The sequence below is a fragment of the Trachypithecus francoisi genome, unplaced genomic scaffold (genome assembly GCF_009764315.1).
Source record: "Trachypithecus francoisi isolate TF-2019V2 unplaced genomic scaffold, Tfra_2.0 Lachesis_group3, whole genome shotgun sequence".
NCBI lineage: Eukaryota > Metazoa > Chordata > Mammalia > Primates > Cercopithecidae > Trachypithecus > Trachypithecus francoisi.
Genome location: NW_022681468.1, coordinates 116,552,022 through 116,574,379, shown reverse-complemented (window position 1 = coordinate 116,574,379; position 22,358 = coordinate 116,552,022). Strand labels below are relative to the sequence as shown.

The window sequence follows — 22,358 nt, the reverse complement described above, 5'->3', positions numbered from 1 at the left end:
TTGGTTGGTAGGCTATTAATTATTGCCTCAATTTCAAGCCTGCTGTTGGTCTATTCAGGGATTCAGCTTCTTCCTGGTTTAGTCTTGGGAGAGTGTAAGTGTCCAGGAAAGTATCCATTTCTTCTAGGTTTTCTAGTTGATTTGCGTAGAGGTGTTTATAGTATTCTCTGATGGTAGTTTGTATTTCTGTGGGGTTGGTGGTGATATCCCCTTTATCATTTTTTATTACGTCTATTTGATTCTTCTCTCTTTTCTTCTTTATTAGTCTTGCTAGCGGTCTATCAATTTTGTTGATCTTTTCAAAAAACCAGCTCCTGGATTCATTGATTTTTGGAGGGTTTTTTGTGTCTCTATCTCCTTCAGTTCTGCTCTGATCTTAGTTATTTCTTGCCTTCTGCTAGCTTTTGAATGTGTTTGCTCTTGCTTCTCTAGTTCTTTTAATTGTAATGCTAGGGCTTCAATTTTAGATCTTTCCTGCTTTCTCTTGTAGGCATTTAGTGCTATTAATTTTCCTCTACACACTGCTTTAAATGTGTCCCAGAGATTCTGGTATGTTGTATCTTTGTTCTCATTGATTTCAAAGAACATCTTTATTTCTGCCTTCATTTCGTTATATACCCAGTACTCATTCAGGAGCAGGTTGTTCGGTTTCCATGTAGTTGAGCGATTTTGACTGAGTTTCTTAGTCCTGAGTTCTAGTTTGATTGCACTATGGTCTGAGAGACAGTTTGTTATAATTTCTGTTCTTTTACATTTGCTGAGGAGTACTTTACTTCCAACTATGTGGTCAGTTTTGGAATAAGTGGGACATGGTGCTGAGAAGAATGTATATTCTGTTGATTTGGGGTGGAGAGTTCTATAGATGTCTATTAGGTCCGCTTGGTGCAGAGTTGAGTTCAATTCCTGGATATCCTTGTTAACTTTCTGTCTCGTTGATCTGTCTAATGTTGACAGTGGGGTGTTAAAGTCTCCCATTATTATTGTATGGGAGTCTAAGTCTCTTTGCAAGTCTCTAAGGACTTGCTTTATGAATCTGGGTGCTCCTGTATTGGGTGCATATATATTTAGGATAGTTAGCTCTTCCTGATGAATTGATCCCTTTACCATTATTTAATGGCCTTCTTTGTCTCTTTTGATCTTTGATGGTTTAAAGTCTTTTATCAGAGACTAGGATTGCAACCCCTGCTTTTTTTTTGTTTTCCATTTGCTTGGTAGATCTTCCTCCATCCCTTTATTTTGATCGTATGTGTGTCTCTGCATGTGAGATGGGTCTCCTGAATACAGCAAACGGATGGGTCTTGACTCTGTATTCAATTTGCCAGTCTGTGTCTTTTAATTGGAGCATTTAGTCCATTTACATTTAAGGTTAATATTGTTATGTGTGAACTTGATGTTGTCATTATGATATTAGCTGTTTCTTTTGCTCGCTAGTTGAGGCAGTTTCTTCCTAGCATTGATGGACTTTGCATTTTGACATGCTTTTGCAGTGGGTGGTACCTGTTCCTTTCCATGTTTAGTGCTTCCCTCAGGATCTCTTGTAGGGCAGGCCCGGTGGTGACAAAATCTCTGAGCATTTGCTTGTCTGTAAAGGATTTTATTTCTCCTTCACTTATGAAACTTAGTTTGGCTGGATATGAAATTCTGGGGTAAAAATTCTTTTCTTTAAGAATGTTGAATATTGGCCCCCACTCTCTTCTGGCCTATAGAGTTTCTGCCAAGAGATCTGCTGTTAGTCTGATGGGCTTCCCTTTGTGTGTAACCCGACCTTTCTCTCTGGCTGCCCTTAACATTTTTTCCTTCATTTCAACTTTGGTGAATCTGACAATTACGTGTCTTGGAGTTGCTCTTCTCGAGGAGTATCTTTGTGGCATTCTCTATATTTCCTGAATTTGAATGTTGGCCTGCCTTACTAGGTTGGGGAAGTTCTGGATGATATCCTGCAAAGTATTTTCCAAGTTGGTTCCATTTTCCCTGTCACTTTCAGGCACACCAATCAGACATAGATTTGGTCTTTTCACATAATCCTGTATTTCTTGGAGGCTTTGTTCATTTCTTTTTACTCTTTTTTCTCTACACTTTTCTTCTCGCTTCGTTTCATTCATTTGATCTTTAGTCGCTGATACTCTTTCTTCCAGTTAATCGAGTTGTTTAGTGAAGTTTGTGCATTTGTCAAGTAGTTCTCGTGTTATGGTTTTCATCTCTATCAGTTATTTTAAGAACTTCTCTGCATTGGTTATTCTAGTTAACCATTCGTCAAATCTTTTTTCAAGGTTTTTAGTTTCTTTGTGCTGGGTATGTAGTTCCTCCTTTAGCTCTGAGAAGTTTGATTGACTGAAGCCTTCTTCTCTCAACACGTCAAAGTCTTTCTCCGTCCATCTTTGTTCCGTTGCTGGCGATGAGCTGCGTTCCTTTGGAGGGGCAGATGCACTCTGATTTTTTGAATTTCCAGCTTTTCTGCACTGCTTTTTCCCTATCTCTGTGGTTTTATCTGCCTTTGGTCTTTGATGATGGTGACGTACTGATGGGGTTTTGGTGTGGGTGTCCTTTCTGTTTGTTAGTTTTCCTTCTAACAGTCAGGACCCTCAGCTGCAGGTCTGTTGGAGATTGCTTGAGGTCCACTCCAGACCCTGTTTGCCTGGGTATCAGCAGCGGAGGCTGCAGAAGATAGAATATTGCTAAACAGCGAGTGTTGCTGTCTGATTCTTGCTCTGGAAGTTTGGTCACGGGGTGTACCCCACCTTGTGAGGTGTGAGGTGTCAGTCTGCACCTAGTGGGGGGTGTCTCCCAGTGAGGCTACTCAGTGGTCAGTGACCCACTTGAGCAGGCAGTCTGTCCGTTCTCAGATCTCAACCTCTGTGCTTGGAGATCCACTGCTCTCTCCAAAGCTGTCAGACAGGGGCATTTACCTCTGCCGAGGTTTCTGCTGCTTTTTGTTTAGCTATCTTTTTTTTTTTTTTTTTTTGAGACAGAGTCTTGTTCTGTCACCCCAGACTGGAGTGCAGTGACTTAATCTTGGCTCATTGCAACCACTGTCTCCCGGGTTCAAGTGATTCTCTTCCCTCAGCCTCCTGAGTAGCTGGGATTTATAGGCACCTGCCACCATGCCCAGCTAATTTTTGTATCTTTAGTAGAAATAGGGTTTCACCATGTTGGTCAGGCTGGTCTTGAACTCCTGACATCATGATCTGCCCACCTCAGCCTCCCAAAGTGCTGGGATTACAGATGTGAGCCACTGCCTCTTATTATTTTTTTTTTTTTTGACACTTTTAAATTTTTGTTTAAAATTTTCCCCATCATGGCATTTTTCTTTTCTTTTTAGAATATTTTAATGATTTTTAATTTTTATTAACAGCCCTTCTCTACCCTACATATTTCATAAGTACCTGTAGAAAACCTTATAGTAGCTGGAACATAGTGGCTCATACCTGTAATAACAGCACTTGGGGATGCTGAGCGGGGAGGATCACTTGAGCCCAGGAGTCTGAGACCAGTCTGGGCAACATAAAGACCCAGTCTCTAGAAAAAAAATAATAATAAAATAAAATAAAAATGAGTGGTCATGTGCACCTGTAGTCCTGGCTATTCTAGAGGCTGAGGTAGTAGGATCACATTAGCCCGGGAGATTGAGGCTACAGTGATGCAGTGAACTGTGATTCTATCACTGCACTTCAGCATGGGAAGCAGAGCAAGACCCTGTCTCAAAAAACAAAACAAAACAAAACAAAAAAAACCTTGTAGCCCTACTTTCTTGGACTCATCAGGGTATTCCACAGTCTTGCTGCAACAGGGGAACAGTAATTCTTTCTGCCATTATCTTATTTGACTTTTGGAACAGCTCTGTTAAGTAGGGAGAATTTCCCCCATTGACAAGTGAGGAAGCTAAGGCTTTCGAAGATGGAATGTCTTGCTGAAGGGTAGGAAGTTGCTACAGTGAGGTAGTTGCTAAGCCAGAACTGGAATTCAGACCTGTGTCTAGGATGATGTAAGATTCCTCGTCTTAAGACTGTGATCTTTCCAGTGTACCAACTGCCTTTGCAGGATGTCTGCTGGATTCCCTTACCTCCTGAAAGATAGGATTTGACTCTGATTTGTTCTGTTGCCCTTTCCAAATTTCTTTTGCAGTTAGTTTGTTAAAGATATATTGCTGCCTTCTCAACTATCTATGTCAAAGATTTTAAAAGGTCAGAGGTTAGCCTTCAGGACATCTATTTATTTACTTACTTGCCTTGACAATTCCTACTGCAGAGCAGGACATTTAAAGGACAAGAAAGGCTTTATTTCTGCCTTGTCTCTCTCCATGTATGCATTCTTATAGCATGACAAAGACGGAAGTATACAAGTTTTGAAGGCAGGTCTGAGTTCAAATCCCAGTGTTCTATAATATGGACATGATTTGTGATTGAATAAAAACTTTTTTTTATATGTGAGGCATTTGTGAGATAATTTGAAATTTTAACCTAATTGAATATCTAATATCAAGCAGTCAGTAATTTTTTTTGAGTATGACGATGTGGGTGGGTTTATAAAAAGGCATTATCTTTTAGAAATACATACGGAAACATTTGTGGATAAAACGTTGGGCTATCTGTTATTTGCTTACAAAACTTGTGGGAGTAGATGGAGTGTGGATTGGGTGGTTGTTGGGACAGGATGATGAGTATGTGATTCTGTCTGCACTTATATATGATTGAAATTCTCCCTAGTATCTAGAACTAAACAAGAAAAAAATCCCACTGTTGGTACTCTCTGTGTTGTTAGGTAATCTACTTGACCTTTCTGAGCTTCAATTTCCTTATCTGTAAAATTGGAAAAATTATAACTATGTTGCAGGTTTGCTGAAAATTAAAGTAACATATATGAAAACGTCTGGCATAAAGCCTGACGTTAGTAAGTGCTCAACCAATGGTTGCTGTTTTGTTGCTGTTACTATTTTAGGAGACTTGGAAAACATTAAATCAGTTGTTATCTCTGAGCCTGGGGTCCATGTTTCCTCAGACAGGGACACATCTCCACTACTAATAGGGTAGTTCTTACTATGTTTCCCAAGAGCATTTTCCTTACCCTTGCTTTCTCCTTCTCCAAAGCTACTTTAAATAAAGGGAGATTTATTATAAAGGAATTTGAGAGTCCATAAAACAGTATCAAGAGATGTAGGTTGGTCTTTTAGTGAAGCAGAACTGGAATGCTTCAGCAACCAAGTTGGCTACTCTGCTTTTTCTGCTTCATCTTCTCTTTCTGTAGATCAAAGGTTGGCAAACTTTTTGTAAAGGGCCAGTTAATAAATATTTTAATTTGTATAGCTTCATACAGACTCTGTTGCAACGACTTAACTCTGCAGTTCTAATGCAAAAGAGCCATACAAAAACAATAGTTGTGACTGTGTTCCAATGAATCTGTACTTATAAGAAAGGGCAGGGAATGCATTTGGCCCATGGACCATAGTTTTTCCATGTCAGCTCTAGACTTCTGCAGATGGCTGCAATTACATGTATTCCATTATAGCAGACTCCAGGTGGCGCTCAGTCCTCAAGTCCACATCACCTGGTAAATTTAGTACTTGTAATTAACTAGCTCTCTTCCAATTCCAGATTCCTAGGGGAAAGGACTTCAGTTGAGTCAGGTGTCACTATCCACCTGTGCTGCCTTAAGGGCGGAAATGTGTGGCTAGCAGCCCTCTCAGCAGGGGCTGTGGGTAGTCTCTTCTGAGAAGGAGCAAAGGGTATGGGTGATGGGCAACTCTTAGAGAAAAAAGGTATGGGGATGGCCTCGGTATGTGCCCTAGGGTGCCCTATAGATCCAGGAAGATCACCTGTTTATTCTGCTTTTATTTCTTATAATCTGTTTTTTTTATATTGAGGAACTCATTTTTGACAATTAAATATATTTGAGTATGAACTCTAATAAAAAGCTGATTGTTATGCATGGTTTAAAGTTTAAACCTTGTCGAGCAATAACAATCTCTAGATGTCTGTTGTTTCACTCTAATACTTACTGTGGAATTGCACCTGAGTTGTTTTCCTTTTTTTTTATGTGCCTAGGAGATCAGCCATAACCTAGGAGTTTGCTACATTTACCTGAAGCAGTTCAACAAGGTAATTTACAGAAGTGGTGATGGATTTCACTGAGGGTGCACTTGTTGTTGCAGAAGTTGTTACCTTTTTCATTTTCTATTATCTCTAGTGCTTGCAGAGGTTTTTGGAACTGAAAATTGAAAATACCTTTATACATTTTTTTCTGTTTTAATTCTCACTTGTCATTATTCATCTGTTGTTTTCTGCTTTTAATAAGAATATGGAAAGTTCTAGAAATATGAGGGAAAGACAGTTTTTCTCCTTTCTTCTTTTTCTCTACCTCCAGTTAAATTTCCCAGTTTAGAAACAGATGCTTAATAAAACATAAATATCAAAAAATGGACCCTTAAGTCTTAAAGGTGTAATCACGACCATGTGAGCTATCTCCATGCCCTGACAGCAACTTAGTTTTTAGGGTCATTGCAAATAAATTTTAAATTTTAAGTGGATCTGATTTCTGAGTTTTCAGTTTTTTTTTAGTTATTTTCCATGATGAGAATTTATATTTCACTGTGATTAAGCTATAGGCTCCTATATCAGAGAAGACAATTTGAGCTTACCTCAAATTTGATACTCAGGTAAGAAAAAGTATATATCATAATTTAGGAGTAGACAAAATTATTGAGAGCTCTAAAACTTAGTGATGAGAGCTTTGGGTAGTTTCCTTCATAGAGCTCACAGTTAGTGATTGTGAAGTTTTATTCTCCTTTCTTCAATGCCACCAGGACTGAGAATCTGAATTGGTTAGTACCCATTTGACAATGTTTAGTTTGTGTCAATTTGCAGACTGGTGTAACCTGTATCCCACACTGGTGTGAAAAAAAAATACGCACATTAGCATTTGTAACTTTTCACCTGAGATAACAATATATGTACATAAAATACATTTAGTGGGCCCCTTAGGTTTTGTAGATGGATCTATAGTTTTATATACTTGGTTAGGAGATTTTTCTCTTCAGAGATGATTTCAAACAGGCACATTTCTTTTTTTTTTTTTTTTTTTTTGAGACGGAGTCTAGCTCTGCCACCCAGGCTGGAGTGCATCGGCCGGATCTCAGCTCACTGCAAGCTCCGCCTCCCGGGTTTACGCCATTCTCCTGCCTCAGCCTCCCAAGTAGCTGGGACTACAGGCGCCTGCCACCTCGCCCCGCTAGTTTTTTGTATTTTTTAGTAGAGACGGGGTTTCACCGTGTTAGCCAGGATGGTCTCGATCTCCTGACCTCGTGATCCGCCCGTCTCGGCCTCCCAAAGTGCTGGGATTACAGGCTTGAGCCACCGCGCCCGGCTCAAACAGGCACATTTCTATTCACAGGATTATTCTGAGTCAGGGGAGAAGAAGGATTAGTCTTTGATTGGATCTGTGCTGAGAAGAAATATATTTAGATTTTACTGTACAGCTAACAGGCTAGGCAAATACAGCACCTGGCATTATATAAATACTTGTTGAATCAGTGAATGACTAAACAAAGCCCTTTTGTTTACTAGGAGAAGGTAAGCTCCTCCAGAGCAAGGAGTTGGTTTTATTAACTCAAATATATCTAGTATCTAGAATAGCAAGCAGTTGGGTAAATAAATGAGAACAATCTATTTATTCATTTATCATCACATTAGTGGGGAAATCGGGGCCCACCATAGGGAATGTTGTGCACTTGGTCAGTGTTACAGCTGGGATTTAGTTTAGTGTAGTACTCTACACTGTACTACGATGGCCCTTTTGACTTATGAAGTATGAGTCATAGGTGTGAATATCAGGCAGAAAACATTCAGAAAGGTTAATCATCTTGTATAAATTCTTCCAAGTGGCTCCAGAAGCAGATATCCCATGTTGCCAGCTGTCTTTTCAATAAGGACAGTTTCAGTATGTTTTGGTCTTTGGGTAGTGTGGGCTGTTTGCTGAAATGTGATGTTCCTATGTCAATACAGCAGAAACTATCTTTACATTAGCCATATAAAGGTAGAGTTCATTCAGTGGTAGTGATTTGGTTTCTTTACTTTGTCAAACTTGTCAGGCACAAGACCAGTTGCACAATGCCCTGAATCTTAATAGGCATGATCTGACTTATATAATGCTGGGGAAGATCCACTTGCTGGAGGGAGACTTGGACAAGGCCATTGAAATCTACAAGAAAGCAGTGGAGTAAGTGTATCTGTTTCCTTTAGAAATGAGAAACTAAAAAAAAAAATTGAGTGGATATGTGAACTCCCAAGCCTAAAAGTGAATATGTTTGATTAATTACTTATTGTATGAGTTAAAGGTTAAGCTGAAGTTTAAGAGCTCCCAATGGCTTCAATAAGGTAGACTGTTTCTTTCTTACCTTTAAGGATGGCTGCTGCTTTAGGTTAGCTGGGCAGCTCTGTTCTACAAGGTCAGCCAGGGATCTAGGTTTCTTCCTTATTAACTCACCATTCCTTAGATTGTTGTCTTCACCTGCATGGTTGTTGCTGAATGGAACATCCACATCCAGGACATGGTGCAAGGAGATGGTATGGGAAGCTAAGTATAGAAGAAGCACCTGGCAATATATATATATATATTTTGAGACAGGATCTTACTCCGTCACTCAGGCTGGAGTGCAGTGGAGAACACAGCTCACTGCTGCCTCAACCTCTTGGGCTCAAGTGATCTTCCTACCTCAGCCTCCCAAGTAGTTGGGACTACAGGCATGTGCCACCATGCCCAGCTAATTTTTAAAAAACTTTTTTTGTGTTGACAAGGTCTCGCTATGTTGCCCAGGCTGGTCTTAAACTTCTGGGATTGAGCGATCCTCTTGCCTCAGCCTTCCAAAGTGCTGGGATTACAGGTGTGAGCCACTGCACCTGGCCTTGGTAATAAGTTTTAAATGACCCAGAAATTGCGCACATCGTTCATGCTTACATTCTATGGTTCAAAACTAGGAGATAGTTGCAAGGGAAGTGGGCAGACATGCACTCAAGAAGAAGGAAATAACAGATTTAGTTGGCTGGGTCAGCCAACTGGAGTTGGCTGACAGTCTGCCATTTTGGTATCATATGTTAACAACAGGTCTTCTGTTTTCAGAGATATTATTAGGGACAGAAATCTCCTGATTGATTAAAAAAAAAAAAAAGAAAAGAAAAGAAACATTTAGCCTTATTAGCATGAGACCAGTATCTTTCCCCCTTTCCCCTTCCCCCTTTTCCCTTCCCCCTTTTCCCTTCCCCTTCCCCCTTTTCCCTTCCCCTTCCCCCTTTTCCTTCCCCTTCCCCCTTTTCCCTTCCCCTTCCCCCTTTTTTCCCTTCCCCCTTTTCCCTTCCCCTTCGCCCTTTTCCCGTTCCCTTCGCCCTTTTCCCTTTCCCTTTTCCCTTCCCCCTTTTCTCTTCCCCCTTTTTCTCCCTCCCTCCCTCCGTCCCTCCCTACTTTTCTCTTTTCTTTTCTTTTCTTCCTTTCCCTCCTTCCCTTTCCTCTTCTTTGTTTCTTTCTTTTCTTTCCCCCTCCCCTCCCCTCCCCTCCCCTCCCCTCCCCTCTATTTCAACACAGTTTCGCTCTGTCACCCAGGCTTGAGTGCAGTGGTGCGATCTTGGCTCACTGCAACCTCTGCCTCCTGGGTTCAAGCGATTGTCATGCCTCAGCCTCCTGAGTAGCTGGGACTACAGGAGCATGCCAGCACGCCCAGCTAATTTTTGCATTTTTAGCAGAGTCAGGGTTTCACCATGTTGGTTGGGCTGGTCTTGAACTCCTGGCCTCAAGTGATCTGCCTACCTTGGCCTCCCATAGTGCTGGGATTGCAGGCATGAGCCACTGTGCCCGGCCTTGTGTTGTTTCTTTAAATGGAATAGCTGTAGCAAAATGCTTTGTCTCATTTGTTTGGTCACTTAATAGAATGTCTGGTCTGTGGTTCAAGGCTTATTATTCCTAATAATTAGATTCTGAACTAAACTTAGATTTCTATTAATTTATTAATCATCTTTATCTTCTACCATGGTAGTAAATTTCCTGGTTATGTGAGTCACAACACTGCTTTTTGAATTTTCTTCGACCATATTTTGCGTCTAAAACAGAAAAATCACTTGGTTTGTTAAGCTACAGAAGAGACTTTTGTCATCAAGAGGTTATATATATGGGCAAGTAGTAAGGAGCCATGTAACATGTTAAGTGCCTCTGTGGTGCTAGGTAGTAGCACTGATCCCTGACTCCTGCCTTTTAGGGGTTGGCTCTTTGAGATTAGCATACATAAATCCCAAGGGGAACGTTCTTCCAGTAACCAATCAAGGACTTCAGTCACTAAATTTCCCAAGGGAGAAATATGGACAGCTAAAATTTGAAGCCGTACTGAGAAGATAGAGACCATAGTTCATGACCTACAGCTTTGAAGAGAGTAGTCATGTTGTAGTGGGAAAGCTGATATTGCTAAAATTACAGAAGCTGCCTGGCTTTGGGGAGGGAAGTGATCAAAATGGATGTTTATTATGGCAGAAAGTGAAAGGCAGATTCCCAGTTGAATTGAGAAAGCTCTGTTTGGTCAGCTCAGGCCTCCCCTGGCTGGGGCTTTGCATCTTCTGGTTCAGGTCTTCCTATAGGTAACCCGTGCCCTGTATCATTCCTTAGAAGCAGAAGACATTGTTCATAGCCCTTTGATGTTTTACTCTTGAAACTGTCTGATGATCCTATAGGCAGATCATCTCAACTCAGCGTTGCCTTAGTTTTGTGACAAAGACAAATATTAGTGAGGGATTGAGCAGACAGATAATACTTTACGTACATCAGTGTTTACTCCCAAAGGTCAGTAGCACCTTCTTTCCTAGGATTGGTATGTATCTTCCTTCTTTGGTTTAGTTTGGCTACTTGGTATAGCTCTTTGTTTAAGTGGAGAGAACAGTATTAAGGGCCTTGGGATCCTAAATTACATAGAAAATTATGCTGCCTGGCATTGTAAGCACAATGAGAATAGAAAAAAAAAAAAATCCCACAAGAAAGGACTGGTGAAACTATGTGTGTTCTAGACTGACTTGGTTTATAAAGCGTTGTTCTTTATCAGTGTGACCGAGACAGTCATGCAGAACATTCCATAGGTTCTTTCTTAGGACTTCTACCCTAAGAAAGGAATCTGAATTCTAAGCCCCATTTTTCTTGCTGAGCAGTTTTCCCTATCACCAGGGTTGAGATGACCTACTTTTGATGGCAGTTCCCAAACTGCCTTCAGGTATTTCCTTGGAGAGGAAGAGGCTCAGTGGGGTCTGTCAAGTATTGCACGAGGGCATATTACCGTGCATGTGTCTCTGTGTTTCTCATCTACATGTTGTTTTCCCTCTGAGCATCTCTATGTTGCAGGTTTTCACCAGAAAATACAGAGCTTCTTACAACTTTAGGATTACTCTACTTACAGGTAATGAAAACTCTTTACTCATTCATGCTTTGATATTAGAAATGCTTTTGGGTTTGTGTGTATGGTGGTTTTCCTGCATTCTGATATTTATTTTACTAAAGGTCATATAAAGTTCATGAACTACACTCTATTTGATACTCTTTGCTAAAGGAATTATTTTTCTGCATTTAAATTGGAAGCAATTCTATTTTAGCCTAGTTCAATTACAATTTTTATGTAGGCTGGGTGTGGTCTCATGCCTATAATACCAGCACTTTGGGAGGCTGAGGCTGGTGGATCAATTGAGCCCAGGAGTTGGAGACCCTGTCTCTACAAAAAAATACAAAAATTAGCCAGGCATGGTGGCATGCGTCTCTAGTCCCAGCTACTTGGGAGGCTGCGATGGGAAGATTGCTTGAACTCGGAAGGCAGAGGTTGCAGTGAGCTGAGATTGAGCCACTGCACTCCAGCCTGGGTGACAGAGCCAGATCCTGTCTCAGATTCTTACGCCATCCAGGAAAGAGCATATATGAGAAATAACTCTGGTCTTGGAGGCTGTTATTTTGTTGTGAGGAGAGAAACGGATACAAGTGAGCACTTCTTAGGGCTTTGGGGCAAAGCCATTTCTTTTGATCTTTCTTCCCAGCCAGTGTCTTACTGGAAAGAGAGAAGGCAAAGTATACTTTATCTAGAATAAGAAGTTTTCTGTCCCCTCCACATTCCTGAATGTGAATGGGATTATTTTAGCTCCATTGATTCTCTGACTGAGGACCCAGGGCCCAGGAATCCAAAGGGCTTTTCCCCCTTCCCCAATACACACATTTGCCAAGTTCCTTGTTCAGCTGATTCTGCCTCCAGCCCTGCCTCTATGGTGGCCTTTATGTCTATTTCATTTTTCTCTAAAAGGAATCAGGAGCTTAACCCTGGGTCTTCCTGGGCTTTGGCTTGGGAGGTAGGCTCCACAGGAGATGAGGATACCCAGCTCATTTCCTGCCAAGAGGCATTAATGTGGAACAGTACTAGTGTGGCAGAAATGGTTCTTATCAAATAGATACTTTGACCTTATCAGGGGACAGACGAACACAAATAGAAGGAAAACCAAGACTGTGGGGATTTTTAGTTTTCTTTCTTTATTATCTGGTAACTGTAGCTGCTTTTTTTTTTTTTTTTCTTTTTCATCAGGAGAACTCAAGCCAGAGCATTTCTGTTCTGGGTGAGGTTGGCCACTGTGGTTTTTTTTTTTTTTTTGAGACAGAGTTTCACTCTTTTTGCCTAGGCTGGAGTGCAATGGCACAATTTCAGCTCACCACAACCTCTGCCTCCTGGGTTCAAGCGATTCTCCTGCCTCAGCCTCCTGAGTAGCTGGGATTACAGGCATGCACCACCATGCCTGGGTAATTTTGTATTTTTAATAGAGATGGGGTTTCTCCATGTTGGTCAGGCTGGTCTCGAACTCCTGACCTCAGGTGATCCACCCACCTCAGCCTCCCAAACTGCTGGGATTATAGGCGTGAGCTACCACGCCTGGTCTGGCCAGATTCTTTTAACTGCCATCTCCTTGCTGATGTAAATTGTCTTGTTTGCTTTTTTTTCCAAGCTCGGCATTTACCAGAAGGCATTTGAACATCTTGGCAATGCACTGACTTATGACCCTACCAATTACAAGGTATTACAGACATGAAGGCTCTGGCCTTCAGATAGATGGTCCCACTGCTTCTAGAGGTCATCTGACCCTGGAAAGCAAAGGAATAGCTTCTTAAATTTGGATACCTGAGAAATAGAAAAAATATAAATATAAGCTGGTTCTTCTTATTTGAAAGTATTGTCAAGTATGCTCTACTTATCTTCTAAAAGTGCACATTTGTTATAATAGACGTGTAACCCCTGCAGAAAGCAGAATCATAGTCCTAGTAAAGCTTATGTGTTACTTAGGAAATTAGCAATGCCTCCACAACTGTTGTCAAAAATAAATCTGCTGGGCATGGTGGCTTATGCCTGTAATCCCAGCACTTTGGAATGCTGAGGCAGGAGGATCACTTGAGGCCAGGAGTTCAAAACCAGGATGGGCAACGTAGTGAGACCCCCATCTCTACCAAAAAAAATTATTATTCAGGCATGGTGGCACACATCTGTAGTCCTAGATACTCAGAAGTTGGAAGAGGGAAGATCACTTGAGCCAAGGAGTTTGAGGCTACAGTAGGCTATGATGGCACCACTGTACTCCAGCCTGTGTGACAGAGTGAGACCCTGTCTCTAAAAGGCAACAATAATCATGTTGAAATGACTTCTGGAGTCTTAATGATTTGATATTACAACTTTTGTCTAGATGTGACTTGGGGAATGAGAAGGAATAGCATCAAATGGATGAGTATCATTGAGGAGATGGAGCAAGACAAGCTGTTTATAGAAGGATACAAACTGAGTTCTGATTTAGGAAGTAATATTAGCCTCTAAGCTCCCACCTTGATACCTTTCCTTAGAGAAATGAAAGGGCTGGGCTGATGAAGCCTAAAGCTGACTCACCCTCTGTTCTATGGTAGAAAGAAATGTACCTTAAGTAGCCACGTACAGGTGTATTTCAGGTGTCTAGAACACTTGGTGTACCGGGCTGCAGAGAACAGATTAAAGGAAGTTAAAATTAATCAAAGGGTTCTGGTATTCATTCTGAAATACTGACTTTCCTGGCTAGAAGTAGGAAACAGATGGGCAAAGCAAGTAAAATTTTATCTTTTTTTTTTTTTTGTGCTGTGCCAGAGAGAGCCACAGTGTAGGGTGCAAGGACATTCCTCAGGAACATTTGTCCGAATAGCTTGGATATATTATTTATGTCCCTGGAAGAAATTTTTCAGTCCCATCTGTGCTGATGGGCCTGCTAAGTATAGACTCAGGAAGGCTGCCTCACTGCTACAGCCTTTTGGGAATGACTGAATTACTTTCTATGTGCCATGTTTTCAGGCCATCTTGGCAGCTGGCAGCATGATGCAGACCCACGGGGACTTTGATGTTGCCCTCACTAAATACAGAGTTGTGGCTTGTGCTGTTCCAGAAAGTCCTCCACTCTGGAATAACATTGGAATGTGTTTCTTTGGCAAGAAGAAATATGTGGCGGTGAGTGTCCCCTCATGTTCTTTGTTCGCATTCATATATGTGGTTATTGGTCTGTTTAGCTTGTCCCTCATTGAGTGCCCCTTCTGTCTCATAGGCCATCAGCTGCCTGAAACGAGCCAACTACTTGGCACCCTTCGATTGGAAGATTCTGTATAATTTGGGCCTTGTCCATCTGACCATGCAGCAGTATGCATCAGCTTTTCATTTTCTCAGTGCGGCCATCAACTTCCAGCCAAAGATGGGGGAGCTCTACATGCTCTTGGCAGGTAAGAAACATTTATGTGGAAAACTCTCTCTGCCATCTGTAATGAGGGAAAAATGGATTAGAACCATGGAAGATCAGTGGCTGTCTCATAGGAGCCATTCCCTTAGAGATCCTATAGGAATCTGGATTACTGTCCTGGAGCTTGAAGAAATAGATAAAAGATGACAAAGGAACTTGGTTGTTTCTCACTTGGGGGAGTTTCACTCAGAGACCAACAGGTTAAATAAAGATCATCCCTAGTTCACCTTTTACCAATTTTTTCCTCTTGCCTTGACAATTCATTTATATATATATTGAGTCCAACTAAGTTCCAGATAGCAAGTGTTAAGAGCTTGGGTTTTAGGTGGGGTCCTGCCTTTACTACTTATTATATGTACCTAGGGCTGATGTGAGGATTGCATGATTAAGCACTCAATTAATAATACTGGTTTTGTTGAAATACTGATTTTTGAAAACTGTTGGTTTTACTGTGGTTATATAATTGGTCTATTATTATCAATATTGTTGTTACTATAATTGGCCCCTAGGTGGTACTTCTAAGTCAAGCTACCTTATGTTGAAACCCTTATCTCTTCTGAGCATTTATATAGAATGCTGTTCTCTTCCTGAAACTCCATTTTATGCCATGCAAATACTAAAATTATCATAAAAATAAGTTAAAATTAATCAAACACTTTAAAAATTATGCACAACCATTTTAATTTTAAAGTACTGACTAAATAGTCTTCCTAGGAAATTTTTTCTCCATATACATTTACTTACTAAATGTAAGACCCAAAGCAGATATCCAAGTCCTCATTTGGCAGTGGTCTTCCAGTGGCTTTTTGTTTATTATTGTGGGGTTCTTATTCAAAAGAGAAAGCTTGCAAAAGCAATTGAGTCATGGTTATTTGAGGGTTGCCTGAATACAAAGATAACTGCTTTAAAAAAACAACAGCAACATAGGTTTTATTATTATTATTCAGATATGGTATGGGCAACAGATCAGAAGACATCTGCCACTGGAAAGATAGTCTGTTACAATTCCTGAGAAGGAGGGCATGCCACACCATGCAGGGCCACATGGGGAAGCAGCAGGTCAATCAGAAGGTGGAAGGAGCAAGGGGTAAATGTGGGCATGATTCTTTATTGTAGTTTTCATGGGTAGAAATCCCCATACCTGATAGTTATTTTTTTTCTGGCCCTCCCCGCTCCTCCAGTAAGCTCCAGTGTCTGTTTCCCTCTCTGTTTCCATGTGTTCTCATCATTTAGCTCTTACAGTGAGAACAGGATTTGGTTTTCTGTCCTGCATTAGTTTGCTAAGGATGATGGCCTCCAGCTCCATCTATGTTGCTGCAAAGGACATGATCTTGTTCTTTTGTATGACTGTGTAGTATTCCGTGGCGTACATTTACATTTTGTTTATCCAGAATGGGCATTTAGGTTGATTTTACATCTTTGCTATTGTGAATAGTGCTGCATTGAACACACACATGGATGTGTCTTTACGGCAGAATGATTTATATTTCTTTGGGCATATACCCAGTAATGGGATTGCTGGGTTGAATGGTAGTTCTGTTTTTAGCTCTTGGGGGAATTGCCACACTGCTTTTCACAATGGTTGAACTAATTTTTTTTTTTTTTTTTTTTTTGAGGCGGAGTCTCGCTCTGTCTCCCGGACTGGAGTGCAGTGGCCGGATCTCAGCTCACTGCAAGCTCCGCCTCCCGGGTTTACGCCATTCTCCTGCCTCAGCCTCCCGAGTAGCTGGGACTACAGGCGCCCGCCACCTCGCCCAGCTAGTTTTTTTGTATTTTTAGTAGAGACGGGGTTTCACCGTGTTAGCCAGGATGGTCTCGATCTCCTGACCTCGTGATCCACCCGTCTCGGCCTCCCAAAGTGCTGGGATTACAGGCTTGAGCCACCGCGCCCGGCCTGGTTGAACTAATTTACACTCCCATCAACAGTGTATAAGCATTCCCTTTTCTCTGCAGCCTCACCAGAATGTTACCTTTTGAGTTTTTAATAATAGCCATTCTGACTGGTGTGAGATGGTTATCTCATTGTGGTTTTGATTTGCATTTCCCTAATCAGTGATACTGAGCTTTTTTTCATACGCTTGTTGGCTGCAGTATGTCTCCTTTTGAACAGTGTCTGTTTATGTCCTTTGCCCACTTTAATGGGATTGTGTTTTTCTTGTAAATTTGCTTAAGTTCCTTATAGATCCTGGATATTAGACCTGCATGGTTTGCAAATATTTTCTCCCACTTTGTAGGTTGTCTGTTTACTGTGTTGATAGTTTCTTTTAGATAGCTGGGTTCTAATGGGACATAGAAATGTAAACAGCCATGATGGAAGGCACAGCAGCAATGCTAACTTTACAAAGTAGAGATGGCTTTCAAACTGGATCCTGAACAACAAGCTAGAATGGAATAGCACAGAATGGTTGAGGAGCCACATGAACAAAGGCATGCAGCCATGAAACCGCAGTGTCCCTTGCTGTTAGTGGGCGGTAGTGTTAGAGAATATGATAGGAGATGAGTCAGGAAAGATATTCTGGGGTCAGATTATGGAAGTCATGCATACAGTGCAAGGACTTTATCTTAGAGGCCATGTTTGTCCAGCTGTATTCCTAGATCTCCTTTTAGGTGCTTGGTAGGAGTGAATGCATAGCTGGTGGGGAGGTGGAATGGGCAGGGCTTCCAGAGCAGCTGTTTTTGTTTTATATATGAGGTGTCAAGGAAATACTGATTTTAAAAAGTCGGAGTGTTTTATTGCTAAATGAAAGGGTAAAGATCATAGTTGTAGCTGTGGGGAGCCAGTGAGGATTCCTAAGTAGGATGGTAATGTGGTCAGATTTATAAGTCAGTGAGATACCTGGCAGCACTGTGGAAAGTGGAATGGAGGCAGTGGGGACATTGACACTGGGGGATAAATGGAAAGCCTGAAACTACCTGGGCCTGAATAAGGGCAGTGTCAGAAAAGAAACTGCAAAAAAGGATGCACAGAACCTGGCAACTGATTGACTATAGAAGGGATTGTTGAAGATAGCACCGGGTATCTAAGCTGACTTAGTAAACTCCGGTGCCATGAGCTGAGTGGGTGAAGTTTACTTTGGGGGCAGTCTTTAATACTCCTTTTGTCTTCTAAGCTGAGCTCTCCAGCTGCAGTGCTTTCTTTGTTGCAGTGGCTCTGACCAATCTGGAAGATATAGAGAATGCCAAGAGAGCCTACGCAGAAGCAGTCCACCTGGATAAGTATGCACTTTGTTGAGAATGGTACTGGGGGTGTCGGACTCTCCAAAGCCATGAGGTGGTACCATAGCATCGGTGCTGCCTGAGTCAGCCCAGCTGTTCCTCTGTGGCATTAGTACACAGCAGACTTCAGTGTGGAGAGATGTGTCTCCTAAGTATGTGTTGGCTCAGCAGGAATTGAGAAATTGTTTCCAGTCCCAAACTGAGTAATCAGGAGGCTAGAGAAAGTCCGAACTGGCAGTGGGCTTGGGTTGCTGATAGCTGTGGGCTAGCTGGAATATCAGATGGGACTCTGGGCTGTTTAATTGAAGATAAACTTAACTCTTCCAGGATTTACTCCACTGGTATCTTCCAGACAGCAGGGTAGAGATTCCTTTTTCAACCCTGGCCTAGGTAGTCGCTGTTGCTGACATGCCAGACTTGGTCCCATTACCAGCTTTTCTCATTAGGCCATTGATTGATTCCTTGATTCTTCTCGACAGGTCTGCTTAGCACATATGTTCCTACCTTGCTACATAATGGAGAAATCTCTACTTAACCAGTTTTGTTTTGTTTTTGTGTAATGAGAAGGATCTCTGAATGACCATTGGTTGCAAAGCCCCCAGCTCCATCGAATCCCTGTCTGTCTGCCATAGGTGTAACCCTTTAGTAAACCTGAACTATGCTGTGCTGCTGTACAACCAGGGCGAGAAGAAGAACGCCCTGGCCCAATATCAGGAGATGGAGAAGAAAGTCAGCCTACTCAAGGACAATAGCTCTGTGGAATTTGACTCTGAGGTAAGTCTTTTATTAGCTCTCAAGAGTCATAAGTAAGCTCTCAGGAAACTTTCAAAAATCAAGCCCAAATACTCCAAATCCAAGGTATTACACATTCATGGCTCTTCTGGCTTTGATGTTCCCAGCAGCATGAGTTCATCAATTAATAACAGCCTGAGAAGAACTTTCCTAGAATAATAATAAAGGGAAATTCAGGCTTACTGAGTTGTTATTGCTAATTCAGCTCATCAAAGTTGAGGTCTGTGTCTGTCTGTAGCTTCCTTCTATTTCACCTTTTTTTTTTTTTTTTTTTTTTTTGAGATGGAATCTTGCTCTGTTGCCCAGGATGGAGTGCAGTGGCGCAATCTCTGTTCACTACAACCTCCGTCTCCCGGGTTCAAGCAATTCTCCTGCCGCAGCCTCCCACGTAGCTGGGACTACAGGCGTGTGCCACCAGGCCCAGCTACTTTTTCTATTTTTAGTAGAGATGGGGTTTTACCATGTTGGCCAGGATGGTCTCAATCTCTTGACCTTTGTGATCCATGTGCCCAGCCCTATTTCACTTCTTGTAGGAAATAAACAGTTTAGCCCAGTAATGCACCAGGCTTGAATTTTTGGGTTTTGAGATCCTGTGTGAACCACCGTGCCATCCATTAAAGGCAATCTGTATTCTTTGCTGTTTTGTAAGTACTTCCTGCCTCAACTGCTAGTACGACCAGACACTATTTCAGCTAAAACCCCAGCTGGAAGACCAAAGAAGTGGGTTGGCTTGTCTCTGACAGTCATGCTTTTCGTTCTTTTACTTCCTTTGTGGACACAAGATGGTGGAGATGGCTCAGAAGTTGGGAGCTGCTCTCCAGGTTGGGGAGGCACTGGTCTGGACTAAACCAGTTAAAGATCCCAAATCAAAGCACCGGACCACTTCAACCAGCAAACCTGCCAGTTTCCAGCAGCCTCTGGGCTCTAATCAAGCTCTAGGACAGGCAATGTCTTCAGCAGCTGCATACAGGACACTCCCCTCAGGTAGGACCATACAGAGCTCCACGAAGACCTAGCAGGTACAAGCCACATGTGTCAGCAAAGAGATTATAGCTTTCAGTGAGGTTCTCTTCAGACCCATAACATGTCCAATGTAGTATTGGCCACAAGGGGAGAAAAAAACCACAGGGTGGCTAAATTGGCACTTGTTTCCTTAAGGCAAGCTATGTAGTAGGTAACAGCTACTCAGAGTTAGTTGGATGGTCAATACACTGGTCTTTCCAATTTGAGCAATACATTATTAAGTATATCCTGTTATGCAATCTTTAATTTTTACTGCTTTATCAGAAGTTGACATGTAATTAAATATTTTTCAGTGACTCATTGAAGGCAAACTTGACTGTTGCTTTATTTCTCAGTTATAGTCTTCCCTCATAGCCAGTGGGTCAGTCCCACTGGTTCCAGAAAATATGGGGTTTCCTCTTGAACTCTAACAGCAAAAAAGAATGATTTCTTCTGAAATTGTGGAACATGAGGATTCAAGTTTTTATTTTGTTACTAGGTGCTGGAGGAACATCCCAGTTCACAAAGCCCCCATCTCTTCCTCTGGAGCCAGAGCCTGCCATGGAATCAAGTCCAACTGAAACATCAGAACAAATAAGAGAGAAATAAGAATAGAATGAATGACCCCAAAGTAGGGTTTTCTTGGGCGAGGATGTGCTGGATTAGGAAATGTGACATGGCACAGGCAGAGTGGCACCCACCACAGAACAGAGTGTGTGTTATGATTACGAGGAGCCAGCAGTTGAGCTTCAGGTCCTTCTACCTACCTGGTATTGGCATTTGAGGTAGGAAACCCTCTATTGCCCCACAAACCAGGAAAAGTGAAAAGACAGCACAGTTCCTTTAAGAACCGGCAACAAGGCTGGAGGCTGTATGTATGCAGCAGAGTCAGCAAGGTACATGATGCTGTCTTTCAAAAGGACTTTTCTCTCCTAGCTGACTGACCCCTTCCTTAGTTCAAGAAACTAAGACATCTGTTGAGTAGCCCTGTGATGACAAAGCCTTGGTTTAACTGGGGTGATCCTCAGGTTGTGAGGTTTATTAGTCCCCAAGGCAAACATAAATATTAGATGAATAATCCAACTTTAATAGTATACATTTAAAAGAAAAAAAATAAAAGTCCTGTAAGTTGAGGCCCAGCCTGGTGAGTACTGCAGCTGCATTTGCCCAAAGGGAATCTAGAACAAGTCCCTCCCTGTATTTTGTTCTTGAGAGGGGTCAGTCTAGAAGCCAGATCCTATCAGTATGAGGAGCAGCAGCCCAGGGTTGTCTGGCTCAGCACCAAGGATTTTTTTTTTAAAAAGGAAGAGTTTCTTAGATGAGTAATTGTTATTGAAGACAGTCAGTGATAACCACTGACCAGATGCTATCAATACACTATTTGCCGTTTTTAGAATAAAGATTATGTATCATCATTCCTTTGGAGAAAATTGTTATTCAGGTATAAAAACGAAATCAAAATAAAAACTTGAACCTGTGATCACAGTCTTCCCTTATCTGTGTCTAAACCTATTTTGAAATTGGAGGAGGAACCTCAAGGCCAAGTTCCTGCTTGGTACGGGCATGGTAAGCCAGCAATTTGCTTACTGAGGGCCAGTCCCCATTTTGCACTGAAAGTGCTCTTTAATCACCATTAATTTAAAGATAGAAAACTTACCTACTACCAAACCAAACTGTCCGGAGTTATTTTATTACAGGGTCTGTTTTGACATTGAAGCAACAGCTAACTGAGCAGGAGCCCCTTCATTTCTTGTATCTCAAAAAGTATCAGAAGTGATGCCCTTGTCATTCAGCTGGTAGTATGTGGCATAGCTGAATTTGTACCCTGAACAATTGAGAACACTTCTACATCAGCATGGAGTCTAGTATATTAGAATGAAATGGTCTAGTTACTTTCTGAAACTGGAAAGGTCTTAGTGAAAAATGAGATGGAGAGGAGGAGAGAAATATGAGAGATTTAGGAGCTAATATCAACAGGAATTAGGGATTGGTTGGATGTGGCAGATTAAGAATTGGGTACCCATTTCGGGGCTTAGATAACCAGGGAGACTAGATTTTTTGTGTGTTTTGAGACTGAGTCTCGCTCTGTCGCCCAGGTTGGAGTGCCATGGCGCAATCTCGGCTTTTTTGTATTTTCAGTGGAGACAGGGTTTCACTGTGTTGCCAGGATGGTCTCGATCTCCTGACCTTGTAATCCACCCACCTCAGCCTCCCAAAGTGCTGGGATTACAGGCGTGAGCCACCATGCCCGGCCTAGTTTTAGATGTTTAAGATATCCAAATGATGATATCCATCAGATACCTGAATAGCTGGATTTCAGGAATGAAACCTGGTTTGAAGATCAAGATTCAGGAGTAGGCCAGGTATGGTGGCTCATACATGTAATCCTAGCACTTTGGGAGTCCAAAGCCAGAGGATCACTTGAACTCAGGAGTTGGAGACCAGCCTGGGCAAGATGGCTCAGATCTCATATCTACAAAAAATTAAAAAGTTAGCCAGGCGTGGTGGTGCACACCTGTAGTTTCAGCTATTTGGGAGACTGAGGCAAGAGGATCACTTGAGCCT

At 41.8% G+C, this 22,358-nt stretch overlaps 1 protein-coding gene across 2 annotated transcripts in view; it reads left to right on the top strand.

The window, feature by feature from the left end:
- The window catches only part of BBS4 (Bardet-Biedl syndrome 4), a 48,385-nt gene extending 27,112 nt beyond the window's left edge, over positions 1-21,273 (top strand). Inside the window, exons 6-15 of one of the 2 annotated variants that reach the window (XM_033189468.1) lie at positions 6,039-6,092; positions 8,081-8,208; positions 11,359-11,413; positions 12,990-13,058; positions 14,348-14,500; positions 14,595-14,766; positions 17,930-17,999; positions 18,632-18,773; positions 19,574-19,775; positions 20,293-21,273. In XM_033189468.1, the coding sequence (XP_033045359.1) occupies positions 8,138-8,208; positions 11,359-11,413; positions 12,990-13,058; positions 14,348-14,500; positions 14,595-14,766; positions 17,930-17,999; positions 18,632-18,773; positions 19,574-19,775; positions 20,293-20,402 (1,044 nt within the window). In that variant the 5' untranslated portion in view covers positions 6,039-6,092; positions 8,081-8,137 and the 3' untranslated portion in view covers positions 20,403-21,273. The remainder of the gene's footprint in view (positions 1-6,038; positions 6,093-8,080; positions 8,209-11,358; positions 11,414-12,989; positions 13,059-14,347; positions 14,501-14,594; positions 14,767-17,929; positions 18,000-18,631; positions 18,774-19,573; positions 19,776-20,292) is intronic. The other variant, XM_033189469.1, reaches the window with a different exon arrangement.
- The last annotated feature ends 1,085 nt before the right edge of the window (positions 21,274-22,358 follow it).